General features: G+C 39.6%; 1 protein-coding gene across 1 annotated transcript in view; it reads left to right on the forward strand.

The window, feature by feature from the left end:
* The window catches only part of USH2A (usherin), a 577,940-nt gene that overhangs the window by 354,545 nt on the left and 202,039 nt on the right, over positions 1 to 21,356 (forward strand). The window contains exon 38 of the mRNA XM_039530373.1: positions 14,972 to 15,151. Within this exon, the coding sequence (XP_039386307.1) occupies positions 14,972 to 15,151 (180 nt within the window). The remainder of the gene's footprint in view (positions 1 to 14,971; positions 15,152 to 21,356) is intronic.

A 21,356-nucleotide genomic window follows, 5' to 3' on the forward strand; every position in this document is an offset into this window, starting at 1 on the left:
CTATTTCCATTACTTCTTAACAGAAAAGAAAACCAGGGGATGGCGACTGATCCTTGACCTCAGGCGGCTAAACAAATTTATCAAAAAGCAAAAGTTCAAAATGGTTACCCTCACCACCATAATCCCAGCGCTAGAGCAGGGCAATTGATTTTCAGCCCTCACCTATAGGATGCCTATTTTCATGTGACTATTCACCCAGCCCACAGACAGTACATGTGTACAGGACTTGAAGACAAGTTCAACACTTGTCTTCAAGTCCTATTTAAAATCTGATTTGTGTGACCAGAATTTACACCACAGATAACTCCAGGTTTTACACGCTTCAGTCTCACCTCAGTCCCTGGAAAAATCATGGAACAGGTCCTCAAGGAATCAAACCTGAACCACTTAAAGGAGGGGAAAGTGATCAGGAACAGTCAGCATGGATTCACCAAGGGCAAGTCATGCCTGACTAACCTAATTGCCTTCTATGATGAGATAACCGGCTCTGTGGATGAGGGGAAAGCAGTGGATGTGCTATTTCTGGACTTTAGCAAAGCTTTTGATACAGTCTCCCACAGTATTCTTGCCAGCAAGTTAAAGAAGTATGGGCTGGATGAATGGACGGTAAGGTGGATAGAAAACTGGCTAGATGGTCGGGCTCAATGGGTAGTGATCAATGGTTCCATGACTAGTTGGCAGCCGGTATCAAGTGGAGTGCCCCAAGGGTCGGTGCTGGGGCCGGTTTTATTCAATATCTTCATTAACGATCTGGAGGATGGTGTGGACTGCACCCTTAGCAAGTTTGCAGATGACACTAAACTGGGAGGAGTGGTTGATACGCTGGAGGGTAGGGATAGGATACAGAGGAGGCATAGACAAATGGGAGACCGGAGCGGTGCCAGGGGGTCGACCAAATCTCGAGCTGATGCCGGGGAGGAGCGGGAGTCCAGAGCCTGAGCGGTGCCAGGAGCCTGATCGCGGATCGGGTGTGCAGGTCGGGGCGAACGCCACGCTGATCGCCCACGAGCGACCAGTAAGTACTGAAATGGAGAACGGTGCCAGGACAAATTAGAGGATTGGGCCAAAAGAAATATGATGAGGTTCAACAAGGACAAGTGCAGAGTCCTGCACTTAGGACGGAAGAATCCCATGCACTGCTACAGACTAGGGACCGAATGGCTGGGCAGCAGTTCTGCAGAAAAGGACCTAGGGGTTACGGTGGGCGAAAAGCTGAATATGAGTCAACAGTGTGCCCTTGTTGCCAAGAAGGCTAATGGCATTTTGGGTTGTATAAGTAGGGGCATTTCCAGCAGATCGAGGGATGTGATCATTCCCCTCTACTCAGCACTGGTGAGGCCTCATTTGGAGTCTGCAGACGAGAAGAATGAGGGGGGGATTTGATAGCTGCTTTCAACTACCTGAAAGGGGGTTCCAAAGAGGATGGATCTAGACTGTTCTCAGTGGTAGAAGATGACAGAACAAGGAGTAATGGTCTCAAGTTGCAGAGGGGGAGGTTTAGGTTGGACATTAGGAAAAACTTTTTCACTAGTAGGGTGGTGAAGAACTGGAATGGGTTACCTAGGGAGGTAGTGGAATCTCCTTCCTTAGAGGTTTTTAAGGTCAGGCTTGACAAAGCCCTGGCTGGGATGATTTAGTTGGGTTTGGTCCTGCTTTGAGCAGGGGGTTGGACTAGATGACCTCCTGAGGTCCCTTCCAACCCTGAGATTCTATGATTCTATGATTAGCAGAATTACTGGACAATGTTTATTCAGGGCTGAATAGTCCTTGAACAGTTTCACAAAGCTAAGTACAAACAGGCTTTCCTTCAGCATCAGGCATTCTTTTCTTTCCTGTTTCATGCAGTGTATGTTTTTATTGCAGACAATACAAGGAAAACGTTGGTTTTGTGTTTCATAGTTATGTAGAAGACCCCAGTGTCATACTACAACTAATATTGTTTTCAAGATCTTTTGCTCCTTCAACTTACGTAGTTCTTTTTTTTCATAGTTAACCAGTCTGCTTCTGCTCAGTGTGCCATGTGCAACTTCATTGCTACCATACTGTAGTGCAGGTACACAACAATGTACCCTACCACTTTTAGGTATGTCTTCATCAGAGCTTGCAAGCTAAGAAGACACAGGCCTGATCAGTAATTGGATGGAAGACCAAGAAAAGCCTAGATGCTGCAGGTGTTTCAATAGTAAACGGTACTTCCAACCTATGTTATTGCTCTAGATAGATTCAGTGAACTGTGCACTGAGGAATGCTGACTTTTGGTTGCTTAATATTATTTACAGTCTTCAATTCCCACCAAGACTCTCAGGACCAAATTTGTGGTGTACCTTTCAACCTGTCAAAGCCCAAATGCAGGAAGCAATGTAGACAATGGCTGAAAATGACGGTCACAAAAACATATTCATGCACAAAACTGAAAATGTTCTCAGTGCTCTTCCTTAAGGAAGTATCCATTCCTTAAATATTAATAACACTTTCCATAAATTCAGTTTCATTATTCTTTTTTTTCCTGAGGTCAGTAATTTTCAGAAATAATTGAGGGCGCATCAAACTGGTACCTTAAAGCCTAACATGAGTTATGACTCTCAAAATGAAGAGAATTTTGAGAAATATCATTAATCATGTAGCAGAAAAAGCAACTACAGGAAGAATGCAAAATGAAGCAGACTTCCTCTTCTTTATCTTATTTCTTACACCCTTCTAAGTTGTTGCTGAAAGCCAACTAATTCTTGTGCTCCCTTATGAAGTGAAAGGCAACCAGCGCATATTTCCAGTGGGTGACTACTGTGTATGCAACCCAGTCCACTCCAGCAACAATATACAATAGATCAGAGCCCTAACAGATGAGGTAAATAAGTTTGGATGATCTTAGATCTTTGTCCAGAACAAGTCTTCTGACCTCCAGAGAATGTAGCAAAGGCCATCTATTTTCTCGGAGAAGGGGAAGTAAGATGGCGACTGGATTTGGGGGGGGGAAACTTGGTGGGATATTTCTTTTATCTTTATTATTAGTTTTTATTTGGATAATCTGATGGGGATCAAATTGGACTTGGATTGAATATATAACTTTTTATATTATGTCAAAGGTACCTAGAGCTTAAGACCGGTGTTCTTTGGTAGATATGACGTACAATAAATTAAATAATGCTATACATGTGATTTTTACATAGCTTTTGCCACAATAATTAAATAAGCTAAAAAGATATATTAGTTAGCTCTGGTTTTGGTTCTCACATATCTTCCAAATCACTTGAATAAGTACAATAAATGTCCTCCTGAGTGATTTTGTGGTACTTTGGATCTGCAGCTGCATCATTTATGATGTCACATGTAAGGTTGACTGGAAAAGCCATAAATATGTTTATTGTCAAATAAAAATCCTAGATCAAGCTTAGAACTTCATTCCTTCTAGAGCATTACAACTTAGTGTAATGGCATTTGACAGTATTGGCATTTTTGATACAACTTCTTTTGGCTAGCTCAGCATTCTGAAAAAATAGTGTTTTCACTCTGTGATTGAAAGGGTTAAATAGTACCGATTCGTTACCACTCACAGAAGGATTAATTTTGTTCTCCTAAATCAGTTTTATTCCACATTTTTATTATTCCCTTGGGTCAGCTCTTCCAATTGAAATCAATACAAGTGCAAGTGACACAATCAATCTAGATATTTGATTATGGATTTGAGACCCCCAGTCCTGCTCAGTGCTCTTTAGCTAGTCTCTTTCTGATAGCGTCCCTTGAGAATTGAAAATTCATATTGGCAACCATGAATTATGAACACAGATTCAGAAACCAGATAATAATCTCCATTTATGTACTGATGCTTCCTATAGGAAGGATGACGGAGACATTAAAAGATAAAGACTTGAAGTTTGTAAACCTAACTGCATATAAATGTTTTTATTCTATAAGCTATCTCCTGAAATAAAGAGGAAATTTACAAGACCTCATGGTTCATCTATAAAACCCCAAATAAAATAGATGACATCAATGGTTATAAGCTATATTGTCAGTACAACATCACAGATGATGTAAACATTTGTATTTTTTGCAACTTTCTAGTCATTTGTATACACTTTGAGTTCTCCTGAGAGAGTCTGTATTCCATGCAGGCATCCTGCTAACATCACAGACCAGTGAGCATCACAGTGCTGGTTGAGCCCACCAACTTATGCACAGGGCAAACAGATTTTTCCTCTCCCCTGCACAGGTTTCTGGGAGACCTGCAACCTCTCAAAAAAATAAGAAGAATGGCCATTCTGGATCGGACCATTGGTCCATCTAGCCCAGTTCCTGTCTTCTGGCAGTGGCCAGTGCCAGATGCTTCAGAGGGAATGAACAGAACAAGGCAATTTTCCGGTGATCCATCGCCTGTCATCCAGTCCTAGCTTCTGGAAATCAGAGGTTTAGGGATACCCAGAGCATTGAATTGAATCCCTGACCACCTGGGCCATAGCCATTGATTGACCCATCCTCCATGAACTTTTCTAATTCTTTTTTTAACCCAGTTATACTTTTAGCCTCACAATATCCCTTGGCAATGAATTCCACAGGTTGACTGTACCTTGGGGAAGTACTTCCTTATGTTTGTTTTTAATCTGCTGCCTATTAATTTCATTGGGCAACCCGTGGTTCTTCAGGGGTAAATAACACTTCTTATTTGCTTTCTCTACACAATTCATTATTTTATAGAATCTATCATATCCTCCCTTAGTGATTTCTTTTCTAAGCTAAAGAGTCTGTTTTTTAAATCTCTTCTTAGATGGAAGTTTGCCCCCTAATAATTTTGTTACCCTTCTCGGTACTTTTTCTGATTCTAATAGATCTTTTTTTGAGATGGGGCAACCAGAACTGCATGCAGTATTCAAGGTGTGGCTTATTATCTATCTCTTTCCCAATGGTTCCTAACATTTTGTTAGCTTTTTTTGACTGATGCTGCACATTAAGCAGATATTTTCAGAGAACTATCGACCAGGACTCCAAGATCACTTTCTTGAGTAGTAACAGCTAATTTAGACCCCATCATTTTGCATGTATAGTTGGGATTAGGTTTTCCAATGTGAATTGCTTTGCACTTATCAATACTAAATTTCATCTGCCATTTTGTTGCCAAGTCCCCCAGTTTTGTGAGATCCCTCCGTAACTCTTTGCAGTCAGATTTGGATTTAACTATCTTGAATAATTTTGCATCATCTGCAGATGTTTTCATCTCACTGTTTTTGCCCTCTTTTCCAGATCATTTATGAGTAAGTTGAACAGCACTGGTCCCAAAACAGATTTTTGGGGTCTCTGCTGTTTCTCTCTCTTCACTGCGAAAATTGACCATTTATGCCTACCCTTTCTTTCCTATTTTTTAATCGGTTACTAATCCATGAGAGCATTTTCCCTCTAATCCCATGACTGCTTACTTTGCCTATGAGCTGTTGCTGTGGGACCTTATTATGGGGTTTACAGACTCCTCTCTCTGGCTGTGGCAGGGGAAAGGCTGGCGCAGTACTGGGCCAGGAAAGCTCTGTCCCTCAGATACTGGCAAGCATGCTCCTGAGGAAAAGAGTAGTATTAAAAAGAGCTCCAGCAGCCCAGGCAGGAGGACTAGAGAAGCCATTTCCAGGATGAGCACTGCCCTGATAATGGAGGAGAAAGAGTTCTTACTGAGGAAGTCTTGCTGTGAGTCTTTCCCATCTTTCTTTGAGACATCATGCCAGAGGTAGAGGTTACCTGCATCAGCTCTGAGACTGAGGGTTTGGAGCAAAGGACCATACTCAGACAGCAGCCATGCCCCAAGCTGAGACAACGGATGGGGTATGAAGTAGTCCAGGGGAAGGCGAACAGGAGGTGGGCCACATATAGGCCATCCCCTAGTGTCACACTTTCAGGGCACTGGGTTGGGACCCAGAGGAGCAGGAGGGTCTGAGTCCCTCTTCTCACCTCAGATTCCCTACGCCTAGTACTGGTACCGGAAGGGACAGGGGTTTACTGCCAAGGAAATTGACTCAGTTGAACTACATCCAGGGTCCTGGACACACTGGGAAAAAAGAGAAAGTGAGGCCGGAGTCGAAAGGCCTGGTGACTGAACCAGCAATCCTGCTACAGACCTTGACAAAACCTGAGAGTCCAAGTACAGTGCATCAACTGGATCACCCTTTTCCACATGCTTGTTGACACCCTCAAAGAATTCTAATAGTTTCATGAGGCATGATTTCCCTTTACAAAAGCCCTGTTGACTTCCCCAACGTATCATGTTCATTTATGATAATTCTATTCTTTACTATAGTTTCAACCAATATGCATGATACTGATGTTAGCTTACTGGCCTGTAGTTGCCAGGATCACCTCTGGAACCTTTTTAAAACTTGGCATTACATTATCTGTCTTCTGGCCATCTGCTACAGGGGCAGATTTAAGCAATAGGTTACATACTAGTTAGTAGTTCTGCAATTTCATACTCATCCCACTCTAGGGGTCTGTCAAGACTGGAGGTTTTTTACTAGTGTTTTAATTTGAATTCACTGTTGTCAGTTAACTAACACCATTCTAAATGCTAATGTAGGCAATGCAGAAATCTTTGTTCCTGGTTATCGTGCACCCTGCTATTAGCTAAACTCTGCATGTTGGAAACAAAAAACTGGATCATGAGCTCTTTAGGTCAGGTCTGTACAGTGCCTAGCACAATGAGGCCCTCTTTCTTGATTGGTGCCCCTAGATGTGACTGCAGTAGAAATAATAAATAATGATAATGAATGTCCTTATGCAGTAGCTTCAATGCTCTTCTGGCTGTGCTGTATGAAATAGAAGCTCTTAGTAATATGAAAGGCTCAGGTGCAAGCGGTGTAGATGATTTGAATGACAGTAAGAAAGTAGTAAATGGTTCATTCAAAGAGGAGAAATTTCTCTTCCCTGACAGATATTTCCACTTACAAACAGCCAAGGAAAGTTAGGGTGTGAACACAAAGGTTTTTCACTGGCCAGACTCTTGTGACTCAGTTGGATGAGCAAGAGGTAGGTGAGAGTGTCCAAGGAACGAACTCCCACCGTGAACTGGGGCTAGGCCCAAAAGGTAGTCATCCATTGAGTGTAAGGACTTTGCTCACCTCCCCTAGCCATGACCCTCCCTTCCCTGCACCACCTAGCAGAGGAACAGATACATGTTTCATTCTAAGCAGCTGGTTCCCCCCTGAAACCCATGTGCTGGCCTGAGTCATGTTTCCTCCAGGAGCTCCTGCTTTGGCGCTGCATCCTTAGACTGGCCTGTGAATTCTAATCCATAAAATGGAGTGAGCAAATAAAGACATGTCCCTTCACGTTTGCCACCTTAGGATTTAGACTTGTTCGCACTGATAAGAATAAGCGGGAATTTTCATCCATTGATAATACTTTTCCTTTACAAGGGCTCTTTTCGTTTGGGGCTCTGAAAGTACTTTACAAGCCATAATGATCACCACAGCCCTGTCAGATAGGTAAGTAGTATTAGCCTCAATTGACAGAGGGGGGGAACTAAATCAGAGAGAGACTGAGTGCTGTATTCAGGAATAGAACTCAAGAGTTTAGACTCTCAGTCCCCTGCTGAGAGAGGCCATATGCCCTTTCTCTTTGTTCTTTAAATATTCTGTACCTTTCATTTTTAAAACTATAACATGTTTTAATTATCATGGAAAAGTGTTAATAAAAAAAAAGAAAAGTGCTTTCAGTCCAAGGATCATACAAAAGTTGGGAGCTTTTCATTATTAATAAGAGTAGGTGCTCATTTGGGATTGATAGCAGTAGTTGGATTTGCCATTTTATCACAGTTAACGTTGAGCTACCCATCTTTTATAAGGAGCTCTCATAACATCCAGCAACCCTCTCCGAGCCCTCAAAATGGGAATAAGGGTAGCCTATGATAAGAGAGACTCTCAGTTACAAAGCACAGTTTCAAGGCTGGAGACCATGATCTATGTGTAAGAACAGCACATCTGCCAACTCCAAGAGCAGAGGAACAAATAGCTGCTCACTTGATTGAGACAAAGGTGGCAGTGCACTCATCTGGAAAAATAACAATTTGTCGAAAAGAGGAACAATAACTCCAACTGAAAAACAGAAAACTCACACGTTAAAAATTGTTATGGTAATTGGGAAAACACTGAAAAAACAGTTAGTAGTATGTGATATCCACCCGAATAAAGATGGGGGAAAATATAATATGCTTTCTTAATGGCATAAAATCAATCTGTAGTGTCTTTTGTTTTTAATTCTAAATACTGTACTAGAAACATAAGGGTAGGAGAGAGTGATGGAGGGAGGATTTTAGGTGGGAGTAAATATGCAGCTGGGGCTTTGGGAATGAAATTCATGAGTGCTGGACAATATGGCAGAATTAATGGAAGACAGAACAAACTTGTAGTGGAGAGAGTCTCTATGGTCACAGGACTTTCTCCAAGGTGTTCAGTAGGACAGAACCAGATATAGAGAGAAGTACAAGTCTGGGCACAGCTGGGGTTGGAGGGATGGGCTTTTTGGTCACGGAGAGGGACAAAGAAAGAGAGCAGAGGGAGGGGAATCAACAACTGAAACAGCAGAGGAGAGAAAACAGGGCAAAGGAGTCTGAGAGCAGTAGAGAAGCCATGGACTTCAATGGATTGGAGGCTGTGGAAGGGCCAAGTGGGGAGAAAGTTGATGAGGGTTGGTAAGTGGTGTTGAAGGAGGTTAGAAAATGGTAACACGGACATTAAATGATCAGAGAAAGAGAAGTATTGAGTGAGGGCAAGGTGAATTGAGTGATCATTTCTGTGAAGGTAGGGAGTTGATACAGGGTTTGTGATCAAATGAAGAGGTGAGGATAAGGAGGCGGGTGGCTTATTGGTGAGGCAGGACATCGTTCTAGAAGATTAAGTTGTTGAGGTTGAAGGTGTGGGATTGTGAGAGGAGAAGGAGGTTTTGTGGAGTTTTAGATTTTCCTTCATGGGAAGGGTGGAGGGCTTGAATCTTGTTCCCAGTTCTGCCGCTCACTATTTTTGTGACTTGAGGTAAGACACTTAGCCTCTGTATCCCTGTTTGCCCACATGTAAAATAGGTCTAAAAATAACCATAGGGTGTTGTGCAGGTTCATTAGATAATGTTTGTGTAGTTCTTTGAGATCCTCAGATGAAAGTTCTATGATACTATAACTCATTCAGTAGCTCCTTACAGTATGAGCAGTCCCACTGAAGTGAATGTGAGTATTTGTGGAGCAAGATTCTACTCAATGCAAGTAAGGATATCAGAATCTGGCTCTATATAAGAACAGTAGATGTCAGAAGTCATGTTTCAGAACTTGAAACAAAGCCTTAAACGCAGTCTCACCAAATAAATTGCATTCTGAAGTACAGTAGTAGAAAATATTTGTTATCTTGTCTTTGTGACTAGAATGTGACAAAACCATCATATTTTCCTGGACACTAATGTAACGTTAAAAGGAAACAATCTAGTGTTAAATATGTATGTGAGCATAAGTACTTTATTTGTATAGAGTGCCTTTCATCTTGAATGATTTCACAGCACTTTTCACATATCATACATATAGCATGTGAAATGCAGCCCCTTCTAGGGTAGAGAACAACAGTCAACTGGCATACAACACACTGCCCCCAGGAGTGGGGAGAGAAAATTTTTTTATCCAAGGACACCAAGCCAGGGGGGAAAAAAACAGTGCTCTTATGAAAAGCATCATGGTTCTTTAATGTCCACAGAAAGTGTAAAGGACCTTAGTTTGTAAGTTCCTACCCCAAATCTCCACACTCTCAGTAAAGTGCTTGGCATTGAAAATTTATTGCCTTAGTAATCAAGGACCTACTTAATAATAGTAATAAATATACCCAATGTTCCTTGAGGAAAGTGTGCCCACTTGATACAGAATGTACTTTTGTCATTTTGTGTACAGGATGCAGTTTTTCAATTTAACATCTTTTCTACCTAAATTTTTATCCAGATGGGAAAGAGAAACATTCTTACAAAAATACAATTTTTGAATGTTAGAAGAATGTATTTGGTTTATTTTACTTCCTTTCTCATTATAGTCTTAGTTGTGAGAATGGTTTCATGTTATGCCATTTTCTGTTCTAGTTACAACCTTTGTCACATGAATAAGATAGCAGAATGCTAATGCCTAATATACAGTACTCTGTGAATGCTGGTACAATACTGTACTACTGTAACCTTTGCAATATTATGTATTCTGATTGGCTGTCCATTTCACCTCTTCCCCACAAGTTAATAAGGCCGTAAAAAGGAGAGAACTTGAAATGGCCAGCCAGTCAAATTACAGAATATTGAAAAGGTCAGAGCAGTACAGCACACAGAAAAAAATTACGGAATATATGAGGCATTAAAATTCTTGTGACAATGATTATAACAAGAATGGAAAAGGATACCCATTTATGTTATTTCAATCTAGTGAACCCCATAGGATGATGTACCCAGGACAGCATTAATTTACGCACCACCAAGCTGCATGAATTTTATGCACCTATTTACACTGGTATTCAATAAAAAAGGATGTGCAGCTGCTTTGGAACCCCTTTTGAACTGTACTTCTAATGATAGAGACCCTTCAACTAGAAACACCCACCAACTAGAATGCTGGGTAAAGCTTTGCACTTTTTTTTTTTACAATGATGTACAGGTGGAATGTATATAAGTTACAAAAGGAGGTTTTTACTACATTACTTTTTTCTTGTTCTGCATATTCTTTTCCGTGTATGTAGATAGATATTCTTTTTTAACAAAGTGAGGAAGTAAACTTATTTTTGGTAGCCTTTAGTTGGAGGGTCTTAGAGTATCATCGTAATGACATCATAAAACACAGATGGGGGAAGAGCTATATTAAGGCAGGATCCTTATGATCCATGCCTACCAATATAGATAGCAGCAGTAAGTCAAGGGAGAAAAAAAGCCAGGCTTCATCCAGGTGGCTGAGAGGGGAAAGAATCATGAGGAGTGGTCCTGGTGTAAATGAGGAGTGACTCCACTGAAGTCAGTGAAGTTACATTTGTGCAAAAAACTGAAAATGAGATCAGAATCAGGCAGAGTTGGGGAGAAACGGAGAGAGCCTGTCTGGAAGAAAGAACAGGAGTACTTGTGGCACCTTAGAGACTAACAAATTTATTTGAGCATAAGCTTTCGTGGGCTACAGCCCACTCCATCGGATGCATACAATGGAACATATAGTAAGGAGATATATATATATCTACACATACAGAGAACATGAAAAGGTGGGAGTTGCCCTACCAACTCTAAGAGGCTAATTAATTAAGATGAGCAATTATCAGCAGGAGAAAAAAAACTTTTGTAGTGATAATCAAGATGGCTCATTTCAGACAGTTTGACAAGAAGGTGTGAGGATACTTAACATGGGGAAATAGATTCAGTGTATGAAATGGTTCAGCCATTCCCAGTCTCTATTCAAGCCTAAACTGATGGTATTTAGTTTGCATATTAATTCAAGTTCAGCAGTTTCTCGTTGGAGTCTGTACTCAAAAATATTCCTGGATTTTTTGTGATTACTGACTAACATGGATGCTACTCTGAAACCTAACTGGAAGAAAGTCCTTCTGAGAGTGAATAAGATCAAGGAACCTGGGGAAACCAGGGACTGTGAAGAAGAGCTGTGCATGTATGTGTGGAGGGGTTCATATCTCTGAGAGCAGTGCAGGCCATTCAGGGGCAAGATTGGCAGGCTCTGGGGGAAGCTATTTTCTTCCTGCCTGGGAATGCTCCTCCAGAATGGGCATTTCAGCAAGGTGGTGATGGGAACTTCTCCACTGAAGCATCAGTGATTGGTCATGTCAGATACTATGAAGCACTGACCGTTTGACCAAAGTGAAACAATTGCCCTTAAGGATTTAACAGTATCTCAAGCTATTGTTCACAATGGAATATGGCACCCTCTGTAGGAAGCTGAGATTGGAACTAAGAGTGTGGTGGGGGAAAGGACACACATGAAAACTGGAAAGAGAGATGCACAATCTATTTATACTCCCAAATAAGGACCAAGCTGAGGCAGACTAGGCAAGAATGACATAGGGTGATATGAAACGCTTATCATCATAGCACTTTGTCAGGCTGAACCAATGTGGCTGCATTTTCCAGCCCACTGAAAGCAAAGTTTATGCAGTGAAAAGTGGTAAAGCTGCACATTGCATGTCACTCCCAGCAGGAGCAATTTGAGGACCTGCATTTTAAAAATATTTTTCTAATATTTTATTTTTGCCCGTAGCTGTAAGTAGCTTGGCTGTGAATGGCAATAAGAAACTCTTGGTCTGTGTTAGGAAAATGGTCGGTGCTCTTCAGTTTATAAATATACAAAGCAGTGAAGAATCTGAATTGCTGTGTTGTCTAACTCATTGTAAATGTGCAAGTTCATTTTTGAGCTGAATAAAATGGTTATATAATTACATACTTCTCATAATTATCGAGTAATTATATACTTCTTATAATTGCCGAGTAATCATTCTGCTATAACTAGAACTTAATGTTACAACTAATTGTATAATTACTGTGTATTAATGCTGTTATCCTGACAACTTAGAACAAAGTGTTGCCTTGTCGATTTTTTCCCCCTAAGCTGCATTTTTAAAAATAAGATAATATTGCTTGTTACCTATCTGGAAAGAGATTTAAAAAACAAGGAACACAAACAAGTGGGCAGGGAAATCATGTGTGTTCATCTAGGGCTTGTATAGTCTAGCATGAAAGGTGTTAACACATTTAAAAACCCTAGTGTAAACTGGGCAAGATACATTTTAACACATTAATTGAGTGAAGTGAACCTTGGGGAGCCCGTGTTACAATACAAAGGTCTAATGTGTTAAAATACATCATGCTTTGTCTACATTAGGTATTTAAAACTTATTAATTAGAACATTTTCACTAGCAGGTTTTAAATATATACCTTTTACCATAGCCTAGACAAGCCCTTAGGTAGACTACATAAATTGGGGCTTGTATGTATATATGGACTTGGTGTTTGCACTTTACTGTGTTTTCTGTGCTTTCACTGTTATTCATAAAACAGTAGTGAAAGCACAAACAGAAAGAGAGACTGCTTCACTGAGAGGCATATAGGGGTTGAGATGCATATACAGACACCCAGATCAAGCAGTGGCCCCATGCACAATTCCTGTCTAGAAGGAGTAGAATGTGTGAGGTTGCATAAGGATGGTCTCAGGTGAATAATGCTACCTTTGCGGCGTTTATCTATACCTTTTGTGGAATGTGAAAAGGTGTTACGCCAGTTTTCTTGCATGAGAGAAAATGTGTCCCTCATTACGGCATGTAAAATAGGGTCTATTGGCATAGTTCTGTTCTCAGTTCCACTGGTGTAATCCAGATTAAATGTATTAACTTCAGTGAAGTTACTTGAATTTATGCTAGTGTAAATGAGATCAGCATCTGTCCCTATGTTACACTGTATTGCTTAGTGGTATTGTAATGGAGGCAGAATTTGGCCAACAGATAAATTGGACTTCAGTGGAGACTGAAAAAAGGAATGCAAGACTAAAAGTTAAAACACAAGAGGAAGTAAATTTACGATACTTTAGCTATGGAATAATCAAAACCATGCCCTAAATTCCATCCATGCAATTCTGTTGACATCAAGAAAGTTGCATGGCTGCAATTTGGGGCCAATACCTTTAAAATAAGTGAATTACAAAATGTTTGCAAGAATCACCAAATCAGAGTATGATGGCTGCATAGAGAGAACACTTATAGTATGCGCTGGCCTGTGTGAGGATGTAAGTGAATGTGTTGGAAGTGCTATTGAAAGTGGTGTTTGAAAAACTGCTTCAGGCTTAACAATGTGCTCAGTTTTAACAATGCATATTAAACATGCACAAAGAAAAATGGAGCCCAGTGAGTGTTCAGAAAGGTGTAACTAGAACAGAATTTGGTTATATTATTATTATTTTGAAATATGTGTATCTATTGTATTTTGGTTTTGCAGTGGACTCAGACTGGAGAACTAAATCCGCTGCTTTTGAGAATTACAACTCATATTGCCTTTGTTCCAGATATTTTAAAATCCTACATCTTTCCATTCAGCTATTAGATATTCTATCTAATCAGATACCTGTCACTGTGGCATTTGAACACTTCTGTGATGCTACCACTGATTTTTATGAAAAATTCACATTGACTTTAATAGGCGATGTTGATGATGGTAGTATTATCACCTGTATAGCACTTTACATGTTCAAAACACTGGACAGTAAATTAGCCCAGTTTTGCCCTCAGATACCCAAGTGCAAATTCCCTATTCTCTTCTCTTTCCTCAGGGGTTTTGGGGCATATGAAAGGGTTGGATTTTCCAAGACGCCTAGGGGATTTAGTCATCCCAATCTCCCAGTTCAACTGAAAGCCTGTAGGCCTCTTTGGATACTTCATAAAATAGAATGCTGTCAATCTTTCTTCCCCCTTCATTAGGTCCAAGATCACATTTAAGCCCAGGTACTTTTCAACCAACATTTGTCATTCTCACATATGTAAATGGGAGTGATCTACTGCTTTGATGGAAGTACACATTTCTAGGCAGAAATCCTGACCCCATTAAGTCAATGAGAATTTTGCTATTGACTTCTATGGGGCCAAGATTGCATCCCTAATTTTTTGAATGATCCTGCTCATTTGAACAGTTCTAAAGCAGCTGTCAGAACACTAATGACTCCCAGATGTTGGCCCATGTTTTCAGCCTATAGCAATCCGTTTCTGTACGTATACGGTTAGTTCTTATGATTTTATTCTTTTGGTACCTTGCAAATACCACAAACTGTTCATGAAGAAAGGAGAAAATTGGGCAAAAATATTAAATGTTCAAATGGGGTCGTCGCTTCCTCCCATTGAAGTCAATGGCAAAATCCCCATTGACACCAGTAGTGTCAGAACTTGGTCCATAAAGAATAGGAATTGCAGAAGGTACAAAACCTAACTATTGTTCTCCCCACCTTTTTGTTTTTAACAGCTAATGCTAATTACACTATTGTAAATGGCACAAAGATCTTACACAGCAGCAAAGAATCCAACCTATGGGTGCCCATTAGAGGACTGATTCCATTTGCTAACTACACTGTCCAAGTAAATGCTTCCAATAGCCAAGGCAGCGTGATAAGTGATCCCATAACACTAGCCATGCCTCCAGGGGGTAAGTAGAAAAAAAGTTCTATCGCTCTGCATGTTACAGCTATACTATTATGTTATTCTGTGTTGTTCTAGTGAACACATTGTTTATTATTGCAACTGAGTATTTGACGTTCAGAGGAACGTCTGCGTTAGCAACTGTTACTTGCAAAACTGTTGGGTTCAGCTTCTAATACATGGTTGGCCTTACCATGAGGCGAACTGAGGCGGTCACCTCAGGTGCCAGACTGTGGGGGGGGCACCACTAGGACCCAGAGTGTAGAAAATTGTGTCTGCTGCTGGTGCGTATGTATTCTCTCTGCTCTAGATGCACAGAGATGGTGGAGTGCTGTGCTGGAGGAAGGCAGAATTGAGACCTTTCAAAATTTTGGCTCAAGTGAGGAGGTATGGGGGCATCATTTTAGCTCCCCGCCTCAGGCGCAAAAATGTTGTGGGCCGGCCCTGTTCTAATACAACCTATTGCACATCTTAAAAACTGTAAGATATGAAGGCAGAAGTAGATATCCATAAGTTTGTGTGTGTGAATGTGAAATGTCCTGCAGTTTTTGTTTGTTTGTGAGAGGCACTCAGCTAGCCTAGTGATAGGTTAGTCTGATACAAGAACGTAGATAGGTGCACACACTGCAGAGGATAATCTGATTCTGTATAGAAAGTGTAAGCTATACACAAGAACAGTATTTATTGGATATATTTTGAAGTGGTTGGTGTGTTAATAGTAAAGTTCAGTTTCAGCAGCAGGCTGGAATCACAGATTGGTGTAGATCTCCTGAAATCAATGGAACTATGCTAATTTACACCTGGTGAGGATCTAGTCCACTTTTGGTAAGTTATCTATCAAGAAGGATTTGAAATATGCTTCATACCAGAGCTGAACAAATACCTGCAAACATTTTATCTGCATACTCACTGAAATAAAAGCTTGAACTCACATCAGATGGGTTTGTGTCCCTTTTGTATTGTCTTTACATGAATAGTCTAATGAATGAATTTTCTAGCAGGAATGTTTGCAGAAACAGTGAAACATAAGTGAATATTCCTAAAAGTGAATTGTGAACCTATAAATGAGAGCTAAACAACAAGCTGATCCTTAGTAGTATATTTATGGAGCAAAGGACCAGGAACAATGCCAGGGAACCTACATATACAGTCAAAATTAGCCGAGATAACACAAATATCAAATAATACTCACAACAATATGTTTGCAAACAATGTACTGACCAAAAATTATTTGTAGACAAATGTGCAGATAACTTTGACTAAGGGAAAATTGTAAACTGTGTGTGGACAATTCTCGAACAGGAAAAGAGGATCAATTCACATAATATACCATATGCTTCTAATAGTGGACTCATCTCTATCCAATGCTAAGAATCAAAAATATAGTTTTATTATAATAAACTAAATCTGAGATAAATTGTTTATTGAAGCTATCCATTAACATCACATCTAATCTGTGTGTGATTGTTCAGTTTTGAAGGAAGGAATCAGAAACTTGGTGCTGACAGTTTTATAAAATGAAAAGATACAGGATCTCTGAAGATAGGCAAGGATGTGCACAAGTTTATGATAGCCATTAGGATATACTTTCTTTCATCATTAGATTGTTGTTGATTACAATTAGGAAACTTATAGCTTTGAAATTATCTTTTTTATGACCTTGTGGTAGTTTAAAGGCAATACCTCATTGATTAAATAGGTTTTAGTTCATGCTTCCTTTTACTTAATGATCTGAAAACATATTATCCTGATTTACACATAAAATCATGCTGAAAAGCATGTGGCATTCACTAGAATATGTGTGTTTAAGTAGAATTAAATTAGCACTGAGAGTTATTAAAGAAATCTTCCATACCATTTTCCAGTGGACTGTGAGCCATACTGAAATGAATAATAAATGAATCAGTGCATGTGAGAGAAGTACTGTTATATATGACATTCTGTTATCCATATTTACCTTTCCATTATGTTTTATTATAATCGCTGTTTAATTTGAGTGCAATAACTAATATTCTAATTCATAATTCTATATTCTAAGTGTAATAGTTATTTATCAGTGGGACAAATCCTGTACATTGAAGTTATTGGGTGGCATATTGTCCCCATTGAAATCAGTGGAAATTTTGCCATTGACTTCGTAGGGGCCGGGATTTCACTCATTGATATCAGTGGGAGTTTTGCTTGACCCCAAGGAATGAAACAAGGCTACAGGATTTGATTCTGCATGGTTATAGCTAAAAGCTGTGGGTCAGATTCTGGTGATTTATACCCAGGCATGTCCTTGAACTGTGCACATGATAGCAGGATTTGACCCTATCTTAGACTTCATCTTTTAACCTCCATGGTTCTTGATCAATGAAATTTAAGACTACATCAGTGGCAAATAGTGACAGAAGCATTGTTTCATCCTGCAGTATTTAAAAAGTGTGATCAGGAATACAGAGCCACCTGTTGTAACTCATCACACAAGGGAGTGACAATTGCTTGATTAAGTGATGTGTAGCAAAGATGGTGAAGAGTTATACTTAATACAGCTGGAGATTCTTGGAGAGGGAGAGGGTTTTTTTTGGACAAAAGATTGCCTAAAAAGGGAGGGTGGTCTCTTGAACACTACAAGTTTTATAGTATTTAGTAACGTGTGGGGGTTGAGACCTAAATATATAAAGATTAAATATGGTCTTTTAGTGGGTCCAAAACGGTAGCAATAACTTTTCAAGGAGCAAAAAACCTCTACTGTTCAAAAATATGCGCTATGGAGAATACATTATAGAGTATGATAAAAGGCCATAAATCAGATGGAAAGGTAGAGAACAAATGAGAATTCCATCTTAATAGTCACAACAAATCAATACTATTAAATAGTGGGTATTTTTTCAGTTGATTCACTAATTTTCAGACAAGGTGTCTTTGTTTTCTTTGATTTTTGTTTGAAATATATTCTAATTTATTAAGCCCTGTACTATTATGCATATTGGTCTTATCAGTTGCTTAAGAAAATGTATCATCTTAATTTCTGGGAATGCAGTTCCTTGAATTTACTTAAAATACCAAACCGAGTTGCAATGCTTAAATTCAACTCTAAAAAAAAAACCTCTCAGAAATAAAGAATATATTTTATATAAGTGCTTGACTAGAATTGCAATTCAGGTTCAAGAGTTCTTGGAAAAGAATTAAAAAATAAAATAAAAATTGAATCCAAATGTTAATCCATAAATATGAAACTTTCTTTTGACCCTTACCCTGTAGCGGTCCGGAGTTACTAATGGGGTTAGGATTTCAACTCTTAATGGGACTTGGTGCATTAGTGTTTTGTATGCATGGAATTCAGCATTCAGTTTAATAAGTGGTTGACATTGGTGATGTCCCTTAATTTGCTTAAATCTAATTGGCTCTTTTATCAGTCAAACCTGTATGGATTGGCAATTGATCAGAAAGGGTCAGCCATGACTGTGCATGTAGTTAAATGATGGAACCACGAGTTAAAGTCACTTTTGCATAATAATAAGCTGAAACCAGGAGAACAAATTATCTTAGAGTTGGAAGGCAAAGAAAGCAGAGAAGTTTTGCAGGATGTTCAAGTTCAGAACAAAGGCATTATGGAGTGTATAAATTTTAAATACACTGCATTTTGCCTCAAGACTTAAAGCTTTTTTTTTCCAGATGAACTGAAATCTTGTCTGAAACTGTCTTTGTTACATCAAAGAACTGCACAGAAAGCGAAAAGAGACAGAAGAAGCATAAAAGGGCATAGTTTAAAATGATTAGTGACAAATTTCATACCGCAGAGGTAGAAACAGATTTCTTCTGAGTTTTATATTTTCCCAAAAAGAATAAATTCATTCTATTTATCTTATCCTAAACTGCTTTGGTAGAAGTTGTAAAAGGTACTATGTTAACAAGCCTCAGCACCAGTTCGAGGTTTTAAGCTAATAAAAAATGCTGGAAATAAAATTGTTTTAAAATTATTGGAATTAGCTAAATGAATTTAAGGTTTGAAAATGATATCAAAGAATACAACATATAAACTGCAAACAAAATCCTCTTTACATAGTATGCATGTATTAATAATTATGATTTATTTGTAAAATGGTAGCACCCAAAGACCTCTATCAGTATCAGGGTGACATTGCACTAGGTGTGTGTACAAACAGAGAGGAATATGCATACATTCACTGGTGCAAAGAGCTTCCAATCCAGTTAGACAAAAACAGTTGAAGTGTTGTGGAAGGGATTACAATATACTGTATTTGTAAAATGGAGACAATAATACTTCCATGCTCTCATTTTTCAGTTGCCTTGTCTATTTGGATTGTAAGCAAAGATTCTCTGCTAATATACAATTGTACAATGCCCAGTTGGCGCCTCTAGATGAAACTATAATAAAAATAACAAATAATTATAATAAATAAATAACATCTGAGCAAAATGATCAGGGTGATGGCAAATATTCTCCTTGTGCCAGACCTGTGTCCTATTTTTGTATGTTTGTTTTATTTATTTACAAACACTTAGTTTTAGATGTTGTGTTCTTTGTTTTTTTCAGGACACTTAGGGTTGAAGTGTGAGAGAGGAAAGGATTGTTGGAGTGAGACAGGGAAACTGAGCAGGAAGGAGGTAGAGGGGTGAGAGGAAGGAAGCGGGTAGAGGAGTGAGATCACAGTTGAGAGGCAGAGTGAGCCTGGAGAGATGCTCGGTATCTGTGGTGAGAGAGGGGCAGGATGAAGGGCCATCAACCGTCAACGGCAAGACCGCAAATGAGGAGGGAAATTCCAGAGTGGAGTGGAGTGGATGATTCAGGAGTCTGTGAAGGCTCTTCCTGGCTGCTGGTGCTGTACTCCATGTGGACAGAGGAGGGGAGGCCAGCTGCTTTGTGGAAGGAACCCCCTAGGCTTCTGGGCTCCTTCTGGTTGTTGTTCTTGTTCTATGTGAAAGAGGAAAGGGAAGCCACTAGAGCTGGATGGAAGGTTTTCAGTGAAACAGATGTTCATGAGTATGATGGAGTGTGTACCCAACACAGGCCCTGACAGGGTTAATATGGACTTTGTCCAGGGCTGCTCCTGTACGCGTCGTACTGAGGCGCCGGGGGATGGGGGAAGGTGGGGCCGTGTCCGGAGCATTGTCTTGGGGGGCCTTGGGGCAAATTGCCTCACTTGCCCCCTCCCCCCTCCCCTGGGCGGCCCTGATATTTGTACTGGATTTGAGAATGCAGATGAGACAACACATCAAACAGCTCAAGATAGTACATTATAAAGGTACAATTAACCCAAAAACTGATATGGTTACCAAATGATTCCCCTAGCCTATGGTGAATTGGGTGGCTTAGCTGTAGCTAGGTGCAGGGGGCTCACTCTAGATCTCTTCAAAACTTTAGTCATTAGCTTGAGTCTTAAGTGCTGCATAGTCTTGCAGACAAACTGCATCAGAATATATTTAGTGCTAGAGAACTAGAAACTGGTATAGGAACACAGAAAAATATATAGAAAATATGGAAACCAGGCTGTTGTGGGATTTAGCAGCAGATGGTATTTTAAAAGGACAACCTCTCACCATATAAACTTCTTGTCAGTCCTATTCAACTGTGTATAAAACAAGTGCACAATTTAGATGATGTATGCAATTTATATATAATCCGAGCCTATTTGTGTACTGTATTTCCATTCAGTGTAATTCTTACCAAGACTGTTAAGAACTCCTAATAAAGTCGTCGTGCTTTGTGATACATTCTACAATAAAGATATTTACATTCCTAGTGAAAATATACAGAAGATGTGTGAGAAATCACATCATGAATTTTGTCTTTTCAGCTGTTTTCACATATATACAAGTTGTGGGGGTTGGGAACCTATTTTTTATGTTGCTGCAGTAGTATGATTTTAGCCCTTTTCTACAAAGCTCCTTTTATTTTATTTTGGACAGCACTTCTGAGGTTTCCACAACAAAATGGCATTTTCATAAACTGGAAGTCAAGGCCAATTTCTGGTTTTTGTCATTTACTTTTTGTACTTCCTGCATTAAGGCAGTGTGATTGTAGAAGTTATGCTACTTATAAAACATTTGACTAAAGCACCAACTTTGTGTTACTGAGCGCAGTAGAGGAAGCTTTGAAATTCCTCTGCTTACAGTGGATTCTACCAGCCTCCAGCAAAGTTCTGCCAGCCTAACACGTTTACATAATCTCATGTGGTTTACGTAGGGCGGGAAAGAAATTAAGG

Source organism: Mauremys reevesii, linkage group 3, assembly GCF_016161935.1.
Source record: "Mauremys reevesii isolate NIE-2019 linkage group 3, ASM1616193v1, whole genome shotgun sequence".
NCBI classification, from domain to species: Eukaryota; Metazoa; Chordata; order Testudines; family Geoemydidae; genus Mauremys; species Mauremys reevesii.